We start from the raw sequence: 15,183 nt of genomic DNA on the forward strand, positions 1-15,183 counted from the left end.
AATTTCTCCCTTGCCTTCCAGAGTCATATCAGGTTTGCCTTTTGTGTGTGCCTAATCTCCCGCTGCCTATTCCTATAAAGACACGTGTTATAGCATTTAGGGCCCACCTGGATAATTCAGGATAATCTCCTCATCGAAAAATTCTTATATTAATCATATTTGCAAAAACTTTACCATATAAGGTCATATCCACAGGTTCTAGGGATTAGAAACTCACATCTCTGGATGGTCACTATGCAGACCACTCCAATTACTATCTAATATTTGTATAGTCCTGGAATCTGGTACTTCAGTGTTGTGAAGCTTAAAAATAATTTAGTTCAATACACTCATCTTATAGATTAATTCTTTGAGGCCAAGATAAAGTAAATGACTCGCTTAAGATAACACAGCGAATGTTTTGACACAGCCAAGACTATAAACCATATCCCTTTTCTCCCACTCTTTGCAGGACATTATTCTTCCTCTCTAAATAAATCATTAAAAATTGCTGATTTCTTAAGTGTCACCAAATTATCTCAGAGGCCAAACTCAGCCCTGATGCCAGAAACAGCCACAGCCAGCAGGAATTTTACAAGGGAGTAAAGTCATTCTCACCACTGAACATAATTAATCGTAGTCCTAGATAGGCGACTTGGAGAAATATGGAAAAACAATCTGTTTCAGGGAGAAAGCAATTTCCATTCAGAAATTTGAGTTTGACTAGTTAACACTCAGCTAAGTAATGATGGCCCTACTACATTATTTTCCAAGTTCTCAGAATCATAGAGATTAGGTCTGAATGAAATTTCAGAAGATCGTTTATTTCAATCAACTGTTTTTCAGATGAGTAGGCTATTAATCACATTTTCTCAGAGCAAACAACTGAACCAAATCAAGCCTAACTGACTGGATCAAGTCATACAATTAAATATAGTAATTTACCTGATATAGACAGAGAACCTAGGTGATAAAAACGGTTAACATGCTCGGCTGCTAACTGAAAGGTTGGAGGTTTGAGTCTATCTAGAGGTACCTCAGAAGCAAAGCCTGGTGATCTACTTCTGAAAAATCAGCCATTAAAAATCCTATGGAGCACAACTCTACTGTGACACACACAGGGTTGCCATGTGTCGAAATCGACTCAACAGCAACTGGAATTATATGCCAAACACCGTAGGAAGTGCTTGCACACAATGAGGTACAATAAGGTACAATCCTCGCCCTCAAAGCGCTTTCTCTGTCTAAGAGAAAATGAGATGGATAAACAAGCAATTACTCAGCATGGTACTATGTAATAACAGAGCTAGGTACAGGGTGTTTGGGAGCACAGATTTTGAGGGGACAACAGGAAGGCTCCCAAAGATGACATCTAACTGAAAGGTGAAAGAAGAGTTGGGCACGAGGACAGAGGAACACCATTCCAGGCAGACACAGCAGTATGGATAAGGTCTCAACATGGGCAAACAAGGCACGTTATGGAACTGAAGTCAGCTCAGCATGTTGAGAATGGGGAGTCTAGTGAGAAATGAGGTTGGGGAGTGGGGAGGAAGCAAATTATTAGAGCCTTATATAACATAAGAAGGAATTTAGATATTATCCTGAGGACATTGGAAAGAGGTTGAAGCAGCTAAGAGAGAAATGGCTTGTGCCTTACTTAGATCAGACTGACTAAGCCTATGGTGATTTTGTAATGCAACAATTTGAGAGTGAGCAGGGGTGCTATTAATGAAAGTACCAGAACAAGAGGCATAAACTGGGACTGCCCCAGGCAAGCCAAAACAAAAGGTCACCCTAAGACTGTAGTAGGCTTGAATCCTGACTCACTTATCCAAACTGTGTAACTTCAGTCTGGCACCTTAACTTCGAGCCTCAATAGTCTCATCTAATTATAGTGTGGGGGTAACAATGCCTATCTTACCCATTTCAGAGGATTTTCCTGATAATCAACTGATGAAAAATTAAAATGCGCTATAAACGAAAAGGCGGTATGATATCGATTTTCTGCCCAATATTTTTCTCATTATTCCATGATTTACAGATCTTTTTGGAAAATGGAATAATTAAAAACAACACAGGTAGTCATAGCATAAAACGCAGTCATGTTCGATAACATTTGTGAGCTCTTAAAAATGTGTCAGGTGTTAGATTGAGAACTTCACATTTATAATTTCATTTGTAAATGTGCAAATTTACTCTTCCAAGAACGATGAGATCGGTGATATTATCATCTACATTTAGCAGATGCAGAGTCGGAGGCCCAAGGAGTGAAGTGACTTGCCCAAGGTCACGCAGCTATGCGGTTTTGGAAGCCAGATTCCATACCACCATGTCTGTCTCTAGAGGTCATGGTCTTAATCACCAGAGCAGTTATATACACGCTGTTTGTATCCTGCTCCCAGCTTGTTTAAAAAAAAGAAGTCTACTCTTCTGCATGAAAAAAGAACTATAGTCTCCTTTTCATGATCGCCTAAACCAAGTAAATCTTTAGAAGAGGAATGACAAGAAAAATTGCACAACTATAGCAAGCAATATTAATGCCTCAGTAGTCCCTTTCGGGAATCCGCCAGAAATGACAAAAACTCTCTCCTCGTGACATATACGTATCATGAACTTCCACAGTAGGTAGTATTTTAAAATTTTAAGGAATGATTGTTTAGCAAATCAGGATTGCTAAAGATAATGTCATTGCTAAAGAACTACTTCCTTCTTCTATCTCTAGTATAAAATTAAAAAGGGGGTTTTTCTGACCAAGTTACAAATTTTGCTATTTTAATACTTATATCAATTTTACTACAGCTAATACTCTTTTCAAAAATTCTACTGCTTTTTTTCTTCAAAAATATAAAATAAAAATAAACAGAAGACCATTTTGAATGAAAGCTGTATTAAGTAATATCTTAGCAGAAAATACATGTCCTCAAATATAAGGGTACTCACACACTTCCCTCAAGTGACAGCACTTTCTACCATATTTTGCTATAAAAAGTGCTATGCCTACTAACAAGTAAATGCCCTGTTATCTCGCCATTGGCTTGCTTGTTTCTTGAAAAAGTCACGGCTACTTCTATGCCCATATACTTCTTTTATGCCTAAATTGTTCTTACTCCTCTCTTTGTATCTCTGTTTCTGTCCCTTATCCTTAGTGTGGCTCTCTTGGTGTCATTCATCTCTCCCTCAGTTAGAGGTTGCTGTTTACTTAAATTCTGACCTGCTTATTTAGCATTTACTGTATCAACTACTTTGGAAACCCTGGTGGTGTAGTGGTTAAGTGCTATGGCTGCTAACCAAGAGGTCAGCAGTTCGAATCCACCAGGTACTCCTTGGAAACTCTATGGGGCAGTTCTACTCTATCCTATAGGGTCGCCATGAGTCGGATTCGACTCGACGGCAGTGGCTTTGGTTTTGGTTTTTATCAATGACTTTAAAAGGAGCCTTCATGGTTAAGCAGTGGTTAAGCGCTCTGCTGCTAACGGAAAGGCCAGTGGTTCAATCCATCAGCCTACTCTGTGGGAGAAAAAGATGTGGCAGTCTGCTTCTGTAAAGATTTACAGGCCTGGAAACCCTATGGGGCAGTTCTAGAGCATTGCTACTGCTTTTCTTTCTATCAACTGCTTTATATGTTGTTTCCCACTCCCTATGAAGTTGGTCTGTCTCCAGCTCTAGACTGCAAACCCATAGAGGGTATGGGCCACAAAGGCCTCTATTCCGGGGATGAGAAATTTAACTATGGAATTTACTGAGAATGAGCATCTGAGATAATCCTGGTTCAAAATCGTAGTAGAATTTAAGAGATTTGTTTTGAAATATTTAAAAATAAGGAATAGCTTTTTCTCTTTTCTCTTTTATATCCTATTAGCTGTCTTCTTAAAATCTCCAGTTACCTGTTTTGTTCCTATCCTCGGTTTTTTGTTGTTGTTTTCTTTTATAGTTTGTGTCCTTGAACACGTTTGTTATCTTCTATTCTTTATTTTCAGCTCCTCACTCTCTCCTTAAGTTACCTCCCATTTTCAAATATTTGCTACCAGTCTCTTAAAAAAACCTAGGCCACTACCAAACTTCAGACCACTACGAACACTACAATTCCAATTCTTAAATAATTTCAGGTGTTCTAATAATTTTCCTTTTTAAAAATGCCAAGTATATTCTCCATCTCTGCCTCTTTCTTCCATTCCAGTATTTTCAGTTCCCACTTCATCAAATAATTTCCTAGTTGCTTTCCTGACACTTTCCCCTGAAACAAGAGGAAGTACCATATTAGCTTTTTTCTTTGTATAGTAGTCACTTGATGAGGGTTTATTATGAGGCAGGCACTGCTGAGATGTTTGCACGCATCAGCTTGACTTCTTCCAACTTTTCGCTAAGCTCCAGCCTTTTCTCTACTCCTTGGAGGCACCAAACTCTCCCCATGCTGTTCCCTTCCTCCCATCTCTTCAGAAAGGCTTCTGTAGCCATGCTGTTTAGAATAGTTTCCAGCAGTTTTCTGTTACACTGACCTATTTGTTTCTTCTATATCACTTACTTCTATTTTTCATCATACACCTCTTTACTTGCTTGCTTTTTAATATTATCAGTAGAATGTAAGCTCTCTGAGAGCAAAAACAGCATCTTTTTTTCACCACTGTATTTACTGTATCTTACAAGGTCTCTGACACAAAGTAGGTACTTAATATATTTCTGTTAAATGAATTAACGAATGAATAATCTCATTTAATCTTTACCATGTAGGATAGAGGAGCCCTAATGGCGCAGTTGTTAAGAGCTACGGCTGCTACCCAAAAAGGTTAGCAGTTTGAATCTACCAGCTGCTCTGTGGAAACCCTACAGGACAGTTCTATTCTGTCCTACAGGGTTGCTATGAGTTGGAATCCACTGGACAGCAATGGGCTTCTTGCTATCGTTTTTTTAATGTACCCATGTTTGTGGCTTCAAGGAAACCCTGGTGGCACAGTGGTTAAGAGCTACGGCTGCTAACCAAAACGTCAGCAGTTCGAATCCACCAGGTGCTCCTTGGAACCTCTATAGGGCAGTTCTACTCTGCCCTATAAGGTTGCTATGAGTCAGAATGGACTCGACGGCAATGTGTTTTGTGGCTTCAAAACCCACTTTTAATCAAGGCCCATACTTTCAATCAAAGTCCACACTTTTAGTCACTCTACCATATGGCCTCTTCAGGGAGAAGTTGGATTTAGCCTTCCTTGCTTTGATACCGTGCCTGAGATTACTGCTGCAGGATTCTTCTTAGATCACAGGTTCTCATTTCAGCTAATTTAACATCCAGTTGAATGCCAGGGCTTGGGTTATATCTCTCTCACACCTTTCTTGTCATGTCAGCTCTTTTGCATTGGTACTCATTAGCTTGATCTCTTTCTTGGGAGTTCAAAACCCTTGTCTTCATCACTCCAGCAAAGCATCTCCTCCTCCTTTTCCAGGATGTGCCTAAATGCTCTGTGGCCTCTTTGCCTTTTGCTGTCCTTCTGGCTTCTAACATTCTCATTCCGTGTTCTGTAGCGTTGCTCTTGCTTCCTGGATATCAGCATATCTGAGATTTAAAACATTTCTATAGTTTTTTTTTATTAAATGTTTATACTATAATATTCAATCTACTAGCCTCCCAAGCACACTTTCTTTTCATATTTAAGGAATCACGCCCCTCTATAGAGATGTTCCCAAAAATGTCCTAGAAATCTGATTTAAAGCCTTGATAATTAATGTCATTAATAACATTACAAATATATCGCATTTTAGATCACAAATAGTATGTAAATCAGTGTCATGTTTCACCATTTTCCTCGTGTTAAAAAAAAAAAAAACCCGTTGCTGTCGAGTCAATTCCTACTCATAGCGACCCTATAGGACAGAGTAGAACTGCCCCATAGAGTTTCCAAGGAGCACCTGGTGGATTCCAACTACCAACCTTTTGGTTAGCAGCCATAGCTCTGAAATACTAGGGCACCAGGGTTTCCTTCCTCCTCTTGTTACAGGATATTAATTCTTCTTTTAATAATTCTATCAATAAATCAAAGTTATTTAGGCTTTGGAAATACATATAATTTAAAAACAATTGAAAAAAGCTTTTAATATTTTTACATTAACAGAACAATTTAATATGTGTAATCAGGTTCTATATAATCAAAATAAATCTAATTCAGCAATCAGTGACAAAAGATTCTGCCTTGAAAGAACATAAACTCACTTAAGGTATTAATACATATTCTAACTTCTGACAGTATCTCTACAGCTTTCTAATAAAGATATGAGCATTTCTACTACGTAGTATATCTAGAGTATACATGAATATATATTTTCCATTGTTTCCCCACTGCTAACCAGTATTAGTGAGAATAAGAGTTTAGTTCAAGAAAATCTACATTTGGCAGGGGTGTACAGAAGGCTTGGTAATCTAAGCGTAATTCTGGAAGCTGGGAAAATCAGACTCCCCAAATCAGCATTCAACTTCTTTGAAGCGAATGATGACTAAAGTAGAAGAGAAATAACTACTTGATTTCCTAAATCACCTTCACTTTTTTAATTTTGTCCAGACAAAGGCAAATAGGTAAAGAAAATGACCAAGTAGCTGGTAAGTGTTGCGTGTACTAAAATGATTGAAAAGAAAGATCAAATGAACTTGTAAGGAAAGTTATTGAGAGCAGAATAGTTAGCCTGGAGGAAAATACAGAATGACGATTTAGTAACCGGACAGTCAGCATCCGTTCTTTGAAGGGTGCTTATCTATGGTTTGTGCGCCTCAGTAAAGGCAGAGCTATAAGAAATTAGCCTGAGAGTTGGGATAAGAGTGTACTCACTGGAGGTTCGAAAGGAGAGAGGATCCTGATGGAGTAGGTTGAATTCTCATTTCTGAAAGTTTTTATGCATAGAATATAAACTCTTTGTTTTGTATGCTGGACATATAAACCAGTCCAGGTCCTTGGCCCTCAATGTCACTTGGGGTGCTAAGCAATGAAAATAGATGACTTGCCCTGGCCTCAAATATATGCAAAAGCAAAACAAAAACCTGTTGCCATTGAGTTGATTCCGACTCATAGCGACCCTACAGGACAGAGTAGAACTGCCCCATAGGGTTTCCAAAGAGCACCTGGTGGATTTGAACTACTGACCTTTTGGTTAGCAGCCAAACTCTTAACCACTACGCCACCAGGGTTTCCAATGGAGTGGTAAGGAGGTGATAAAGTATCAGAGGGCCAATTCTCACTTCAGATATGTACTTGCCTCAAGACAGAACTCTTAAAAAGATGTAAATAAGCCTTGAATTGTAAAGAGCCTATGAATATGTCTTGTTATCCTCAACACAGGGGCAATGCCTCAAAAAAGATTAAGGATGAACTGACTTGTATGTTTATTAGTAAAGCACGTTCACACAAGGTCCCTGGGGGGGGCGAGAAGGGGAAGAAATCATAGAAAAATATTAAAAAAAAAAAAATCTCGCAGTTAACCCACACTACTGAAAATTAGGTTATAGCTGTAGTGAAACAATTAGGTTATATTTACTTGGCAATTATTTCAAGTTGGTAATATGTCAACTTAATCAATGTTTTACCTCTTGTATTATGGTTAGTTAGATGATTCGTTACTATCTCAATGTCATTATTCATTGTAGGAAGCATGCCAAACATTTGAAAATTCCTTATTAATGATAACACACATGCTAACAGATTAGATACAGGTAAAGGTGGACAGATTTGGGTTGAAGAATTATTAGGTGAACTATAAAATGAGGCAATGCTTTACTGCCAGCACTGTGAATCTATCAAATGGTAATTGGATGCACGTGTTAGCAGCAGTAAAAAGTCACTGTCCAGTTGTCCACCTTACATGGGAATCTACTCTGAGTGTCTTCTTTGATTTATTGCTCCAATTAGAACGCAGTGTTCAAAGAAAAGAACACAACTGACCTGATTTAAAAGCAAGGGAGCCTTTAAGGCCATTATTTTGTGGGTGACCTGGCTCCCTTTTAGCTATCTTGGAACTTTCTATTTGTGTAAAATCTGTACAAACTAAATAAAAAAAAAAAATTTTTTTTAAATACTTGGCTTTAAATCATAACCTGATTTTGTAAAGCATCAACATTTTGAATTAAAGTGTCACCTATGGCTTCCCAAGATACAGATATATTTCTTTTTACTAATTACAAAAGCACATTTCTAGGTTATCCTTTGTTATCTGGGACTGGCTGACTGGCATAGGTAAATATATGTGCACTGATTAAAAAAAAAAAAAGTACAGATTATGAGAAAGAATATACTTTAATCTGTGATACCAAGTTAACGAACACCAACGATCAAATGTAAGTGATCTTAAATCATAGAAAGATACCATGTCAGATAATTCTGCTGAAAGGACTAGAGACAAAAGAAGGCCCATCTCTAGACTAAAACTCTATTAAAGTTACACAGACTTGAATCTTATGCCCCATCTTACTGGAAAATTCAAAGAGATTTTTATTTTCTGGGAAGCAAATGCAGATACTTTACTTACTTTAACCAAACATCAACTATTAATGCTGACAAATGTTGGAGCAGTAATTTTAAAACCGCCATCCGAATTACTCTTCTTTGCAAAGTTCACAGAATTAATGTTTAGATTAAACTTGCTTTGCGCTAATACCCATGTATTACTCTTCCGTCTGAAATGTAATAAAGAAATACCATTTGCGCTACAATTTTGGATCAGCATACTGGCAGTTAAGGCTTAGGAAAGATGGAGATATTCACAGGCAGCTCATAAAGGCGAGGAATATATTAGTTCCATTTTAAATGAGCTGTCAGCTTTTTCCCACCAATTGGCTTGTGGAAAGTCAAGACTTTTGGATGATAAATGGGGTTGGGTTTGCTTCTGAATATTAAGGTAATTGTACAAGAATTGAAAGTGCTCGTTTATGTTCTACCATAAGCTCAATAAACACTAAAGCAACACCCAGGGATAAGAATTTTCACTCTAAAAGGGACAGCAAAATTGTAGAAGCAAGTAGGTATACAGTGGGGTTTCCTTGATTCTGTAAGACATAATTCTTTTTTTTTTAATTCTGTGCTCGAACATCATTTTGAAAAATACCTGTTTTTGAAAGAATGTCCAAATCTGTGGATAATAGATTCCTGCAATTCCTAAGACCTAAAGATTGGTGTCTCTTAATTCTCAGACTCCAATACCAGCACGTGATTCCTGCCATTTCTGTGATTTCTTGGGTTTCTCCCAGTAGGTGATTATAAATCAGGTTTATGAAGAGGGAACTCTAATTGTGCATTTTTAATAGATTTATGATAAAGCCACCAAGGTCGAGGGTCCATATGATAGGAATGCAGTAAGGGTAATAAGACAGTGTCATGTAAATCTTAAATACAGTGCCTTCCACCTTCATAAATCCTCCATGCTCATGATTAAATGCTGCCGGTTATAAATTATGCAACGAAACTCTAGAAACAACCCCAACTTAAACAAGACACAATGGAAGTCATAAATTGTATACAGGTTTTCTTTCCAAAAAATCTTGGGTATTTATTAGAGTCCCTATATTTCTCAACAATTATCTGTCTCACTTTATTTAACTTCATTCAATAAGCTCCAGTTTTAATTAGAAAGCAATAATGCAAGCCTTCAACCCAAGACAATAATCTGTCATTTTTATATGGTGAAGGACCCTTTTGATTTGAAGACTGATTTTCAAGACATTAAAAATAGTCTTCTTAACGTAACTTTAGGTCTCTAAGAGTCTGCCCTTTTCAGAATCGTATATCAGAAGTTTCTGCAGCAGCCTGATTTCCCAGTGGTATTTACAATCAAATTATTTTATTACACGTGGGAACAATTAAACATTTGGCTCTCAGCTGTAAACAATTACTATAGACAATGACATTCATGGATTTTTCTTAAATAGCCATGTATTCCTAATGACCTCTGTTAACATAAGTGAGATTGATGTATGTGTATTTTTTGTGTCCATAAGCAATTATATGCCCAAACATAATATCAAAAGAGAGTTTTCACCTACAGAATACATTACCACTTTCTGATATGACACTACTACCTTCAGTGATACCTTTAACATACGTCACTTCAGGTCCACTGTTGCTTTATTCCTGTTCCAATGTCATTCTGAAGAACTGTCGGTGTTCACAGCAATAACCATTTAAGATTTTGGATAATTTGTGTTTTAGAGTTTGGGGATTTCTAATTCTAATGAATCAGTATCAGTGTTGCCAGCAGCACAGAGAGGAAAGAGGAGAGAGATTATAACCAAACAGGCTTGAATCCTGGCTCAGCCAATCACTAGTTGAATGACCTTGGACAGTTTACTTTTTCAACATTAGCTTTCATATTTGAAAGCTGTAGATCGTTATATCTAAATTATAGGACTATGATGAATATTAGATGAGATATATATATTTATTTGTATATTATATATATTTAAAGAGCTAGGACATATAATACATACCCAGTAAATATTGACTTCTCTATTCTCTCCCACATTCCTTTCCCAGAGAGGCTCATCAGCTCTGTGGCTTTCCATTTCGGGAATATCTATCGTTAGCTGTCTGGAGCTTAGGGATACCTTTTCTTTTCACTAGATAGCCCCTTTCCACAAACGACAACTGTGGGAGAAGGTCACAGCTGTTTTACTCCTGTCTCGAAATGAGTCCCCTTGTCCCAGTTGCAAGGGTACCTAACAGCTGTATCCAGCCTTTCTAGGAGGCCAGAATGGAGGCGTGTGGTAATGTTTCAAGGGCAAAGCTCTAGATGTAAAGAATGATAAAACAAAACCTAAATGAGCCTGCACGTATCCAGTGACAGATATACCACAGCTCTTCTAAATTATTCAAGCTTTCTCAGACTTCTAGCAGAAGAAACATAACTCATCTCTGCTCCCTTTATTCTCCACTCTCATATAATGCCAGAGAAACACGAAACAATCCCTCTCCCCCTAAAATAGAGAATTTATAACAATCACCAAAATTGAGAAGACTATCTAGTATATGTGGTATTTTTAGAACCACAGAATTTCTGGGGACCAGCTTTGGAGATACAAGTTAAAAATGATTTTGCAATGCTTAGGGGTGATTTCCTCGCTTCCCTTTTGTTAGCATTTTGTTGGCAAAAGGCCAGTGAACCAGTTGTTTAATTACCCAGGACATCACAAGCATATAACCTCTTAGATAAGCTGTTACTGCAGTTGAGCAGCAATAATACTAGGGTCAAAAGTAACAAAGAAAATTAATCTTCAAATAAGCAAACCTCAAAGGAACAGCTTTGTGTATTGAGAGTAATTAATAACTTGTTTAGGAAAAAGTGACTGAAATGTGGTTTTTGGACAAGGAACTGACACTTTTCAGAGGTTAGATACCCTAATATTTAACAGGCTACCATTTGGTGGGTTGGCTGACTGACTACCCTGTAGGCATGGCAAAAGTTTGTTCATATGTAATTATGCAACATTTAGACAATATCTTAATGATACCATGTACTTCAGCTGAATCAGTCCAGCTGGAAATTGTAGCAGAGTTCTGATTACCCCGCCACATGTGAAATTAAGGTTTTTTCAATCTCTACTTTTCACTTGCTATATTTTCATAGGGATGTTCTTGGAAAGCCGAAATGGTTTATGGTTTGACGTTATTTAACAGAGTAAACCACGCCCCCTTTCATTTTTAACCATTGATTAAGATTGCATTACCATATAAGATATTTAGCTTGTAATTTCCACAAAGGTTATTGGGACACTTTACCATAGGGAAGAGATATTTGCATATTTTCGGCAGTTAGGATGAAAATTTCCACACCAGTTTTTATATGGAAATTTGTAAATTTTCTCCTTACAGATAGTTATTGTGAAAATATAATTCAATGTGTACACTGGAAAATCATTTCAATGGTTAACTGCACAGCGGCCATTCTTCTAGAAAACAGAAATTTTAAGTCACATAAACCAAAGCAGTGCAGATAGGTCTTTCTTGTATCACATATAAAGACAATTAAAATGTAAAAAAAAGCAATGGCATAATCAAGTTAGTGTCAAAAAAAAAAAAGAAAAAAGACTGATCATGGTTAACAACCTGAAATTTTTTTTATAGTCCCTTGAATTTTCTCCATGAACTAAAAATACAAAGAACTTTAGTCCACGTGAATTATTATTACTATTTTTTTTTTAATTTCCAGCCCACTCTTCAGCAAATGATTGAACAGCATCTTCTCCATCCTCCTAACTGGATGACAACAAAACTATTTTGTTTTAGAAGTAAACAAAAGTATTACACTTTAAATCAGGACCCATAAAGGCTATAAAGAGTATCTAATGATTTCAGGTAACAAATGATTTTCAAGCCAAAAAAAAAAAAAGGCTTTCCACAGAAATGACATTAATTCAGTCACGTGACTCAGAATGGAAAAAAATACGGATAATGGACTATTTAGTATTAAACATGAAATGGAACACCTCAAAATACGTCTACGAATATTTTTACAACATGTAAACATATTGCTAGCTTTAATAAAGTAAGCTATAGCTGAGGAGAAACAGGAGTAAAGTTGAATGTAAGTCCCCAAAGGAAAAAAAAGTCTTAATTCTCACAAATCTTTATCTAAAAATAAAATGCTACATTCTAGTCAGCCATCATTTCCTTTATACCTGGTACTTCCCAGGTCAAGGAACCTTGAAATGTCTCCCCCATGTATTAAGTTAGCTGCAAATATATACTTGGAATTCCCAAATGATACACACACAAAAAGCCCCCTTAAAAGGTGATCTGGAATTTACCGTTGAGATAATGCTAAATGGTCATTAAAGTTGCTTAAATGTCGTGGTCTACTGTCTTCGGTGCCATTGTATAACCTCGGGATCCTTTCAAATAACAATCAATAAAAAAGATCCCACCACTTGAAAGTAACTTGGAAAGGAAGTCAAGGGAGTAATCTGGTTTTGCTGGACTGATTCAAGAAGAGACACAGTATCTACCCCTTCTCGCCGCCTCCTCCCCAACCCACACCCCTGCAAAAAAGAAATAGAGATCCAGAGATTCAGGGAATAAACTGTAGTGAGGAGAAAAAGTTATCTTATGGGATACACTATAGCCATGGAGACAGACATACGACTTTTACTTTGAAAATAAGAGAATGACAATGAAATTTGTGTGAGGTCTGTGTGAATCCAGTCCCAGATGTTTACAATGCTGTAGTAGTATGGCTCTGCAATATGAGAGGTTTCAGAAGAATTGAGTACAACAGGACACCACAAAGCAGCGCATATGCTGTTGACAATGCAGACATGAGCATCATGTTACCAAGAGAGAAGGCAGGCAGAAGACAAATAGCAGCGGTGGTGCCTGAAAAGCTAACTTCATGGACTGCAATCACTCAAGCCAACATAAGGAACAACAACAACAAAAAAATCAGAACCAGAAAAATGCTTTTTCGCTCCTATCTAGAGGTGGTGGGGTAAGGGGATGGGGGTAAGAGAGAGGGTATAACTCTCTCTTTCTTAAATAAAGTTCCCATAAAGCCCTTAAAATTGGCAGCGGATAATTATTTTCAGCTTGAGGAGCCTGTCCCAAAACCCTTAACAAGGTTGCCAGCAAAAAGAAATAAAATGTGTTTACTCGAGTCGTTTACGGAACGGAGGGAAAGGAGCCGGTCGGATGAGGTGGGGAACGGAGGTGGAGAGAGAGGGGCATCTATGGTCTGTAACAACTCTCGGGCGCCCTGAGTGGTCCGGCGAGTGACAAGACAGAGAAGAGGTGGATAGGGTGGCAAGTGGTGGAGGGTGTGGAGGGAGCGCTCCAAGCAAGAGAAGGGGGTGCGGCAGCACAATGTATACATGGGGGGGGGGGTGAGTTAGTGTGAAAGTATTCCACTTAATCATTTTACAGGGGTTGGGGACGTAAATATTTAGCTGGCCACATCTGGAAGAGATTTTGCCCCCCTGTGTGGGGTGGGGGTGGATAATTGGAAGGAGCGGAGCAGGCATTTGCTACTTACTGTACGGGCAGTTTTCCTTCTTGGTACCGCTGACCTTCCCGTTCTTCTCAATCTTGAGAAAGTACTTGGTGAAAGAGAATAGCTTTCTCCAGCGGACATCTCCTTGGAGGTGATTGTAGCTCCGCACATGTCTCCCCGCACTGGAAGGAGAGGAGAAGGAGGAGGAGGAAGAGGAAGAGGAAGAAGAGGAGTTGGTGGCCTCTGGTGACACCATGTCCTGACCAAGGGCTTGGCAGGTGACAGGGACGGAAGACACCAAGAGCAGCAACAAGAAGCAACAGCAGCAGCCGGGCAGGTGGGGAAAGGCTGAGGCACAATGTGTCAGCATCCATTTCCACATTGTACTGAAACTCTCGGCACTGGAAATTGTCTCATCAGAAGGAACATACTGGAAGGGTAAGACCTGGTGCAAGGCAAGGAGACAGCTGGAGGTGGTGGCCGCTGGTTAGCTCCCTCTGGGTGCGGATCTGGCCAGAACTGAATGCACCAACATCCATAACTCCTCGGAAGGGCCGGCTGCCTCTCCTCGCTCCGTTCTCGGAACCGCTGCCTTGCGCCTCTGGAGCCTCCCAGTGAATGGTGGACGTGGGTGGCCACAGAAGCTGGTGGTGTCGGTGGTGGTGATGGTCACCAGCGATCTCCGCTCCCCCAGAAGTCACTTTGTTCTCTTTGCTCCTTTCTTCACCATGTTAGATGCAAAAAAGGTCTGAAAAACAGATGACAGCACGGTGAACAAAACCCAAAGGGGGTGGGGTGGGGGCTGGGGGCTGCCTGTGCCCTTCTGCGCTGGCACCTTCTGGTCCCGCTGGGCACAGCCCCAGCCTGCTAGCCACTTCTAAAAGTGCGTCCCCTTGGACTTGTCAGAACTGGAGGCAGCTGCCTGGTCGCAGTTGTTTTCTTCCCCTCTTGCTTTCTCTTTTTGGTGGTGCCTGTTGATTTGAAGCCTCCAGAAAGTCACTTCTTGTTTGGGGCGGGGGGGGGGGGCGGTTGGCGTTTTGTTTGGCCCTAGTCCCCCACCCCCTTCCTTTGGAAAGCCCGCTTGTAAACAGGTTGAAGCCTGGAGTCTAAATGTCAGTGATTCCAACCAAGCCAGAGGTGGGCTCGGCCTCGGCTGGTCAAACCTCATTTGCAGGGGTGGAAGAGCGGGGGGAGGGGGTCAAACGGCGGTGGGACATCTGAAACCCTTGGCTGCTGGGAACACCAGGGAAGGGGGGTGGAGGG

At 39.3% G+C, this 15,183-nt stretch overlaps 1 protein-coding gene across 1 annotated transcript in view; it reads right to left on the bottom strand.

The window, feature by feature from the left end:
- FGF10 (fibroblast growth factor 10) overlaps nucleotides 1-14,302 on the bottom strand; it is a 98,379-nt gene extending 84,077 nt beyond the window's left edge. The window contains exon 1 of the mRNA XM_003408021.4: nucleotides 13,963-14,302. Coding sequence (XP_003408069.1) covers nucleotides 13,963-14,302 — 340 coding nt within the window. The remainder of the gene's footprint in view (nucleotides 1-13,962) is intronic.
- Between the last annotated feature and the right edge of the window lie 881 nt (nucleotides 14,303-15,183).

This window comes from Loxodonta africana, chromosome 2, assembly GCF_030014295.1.
Source record: "Loxodonta africana isolate mLoxAfr1 chromosome 2, mLoxAfr1.hap2, whole genome shotgun sequence".
Lineage (NCBI taxonomy): Eukaryota > Metazoa > Chordata > Mammalia > Proboscidea > Elephantidae > Loxodonta > Loxodonta africana.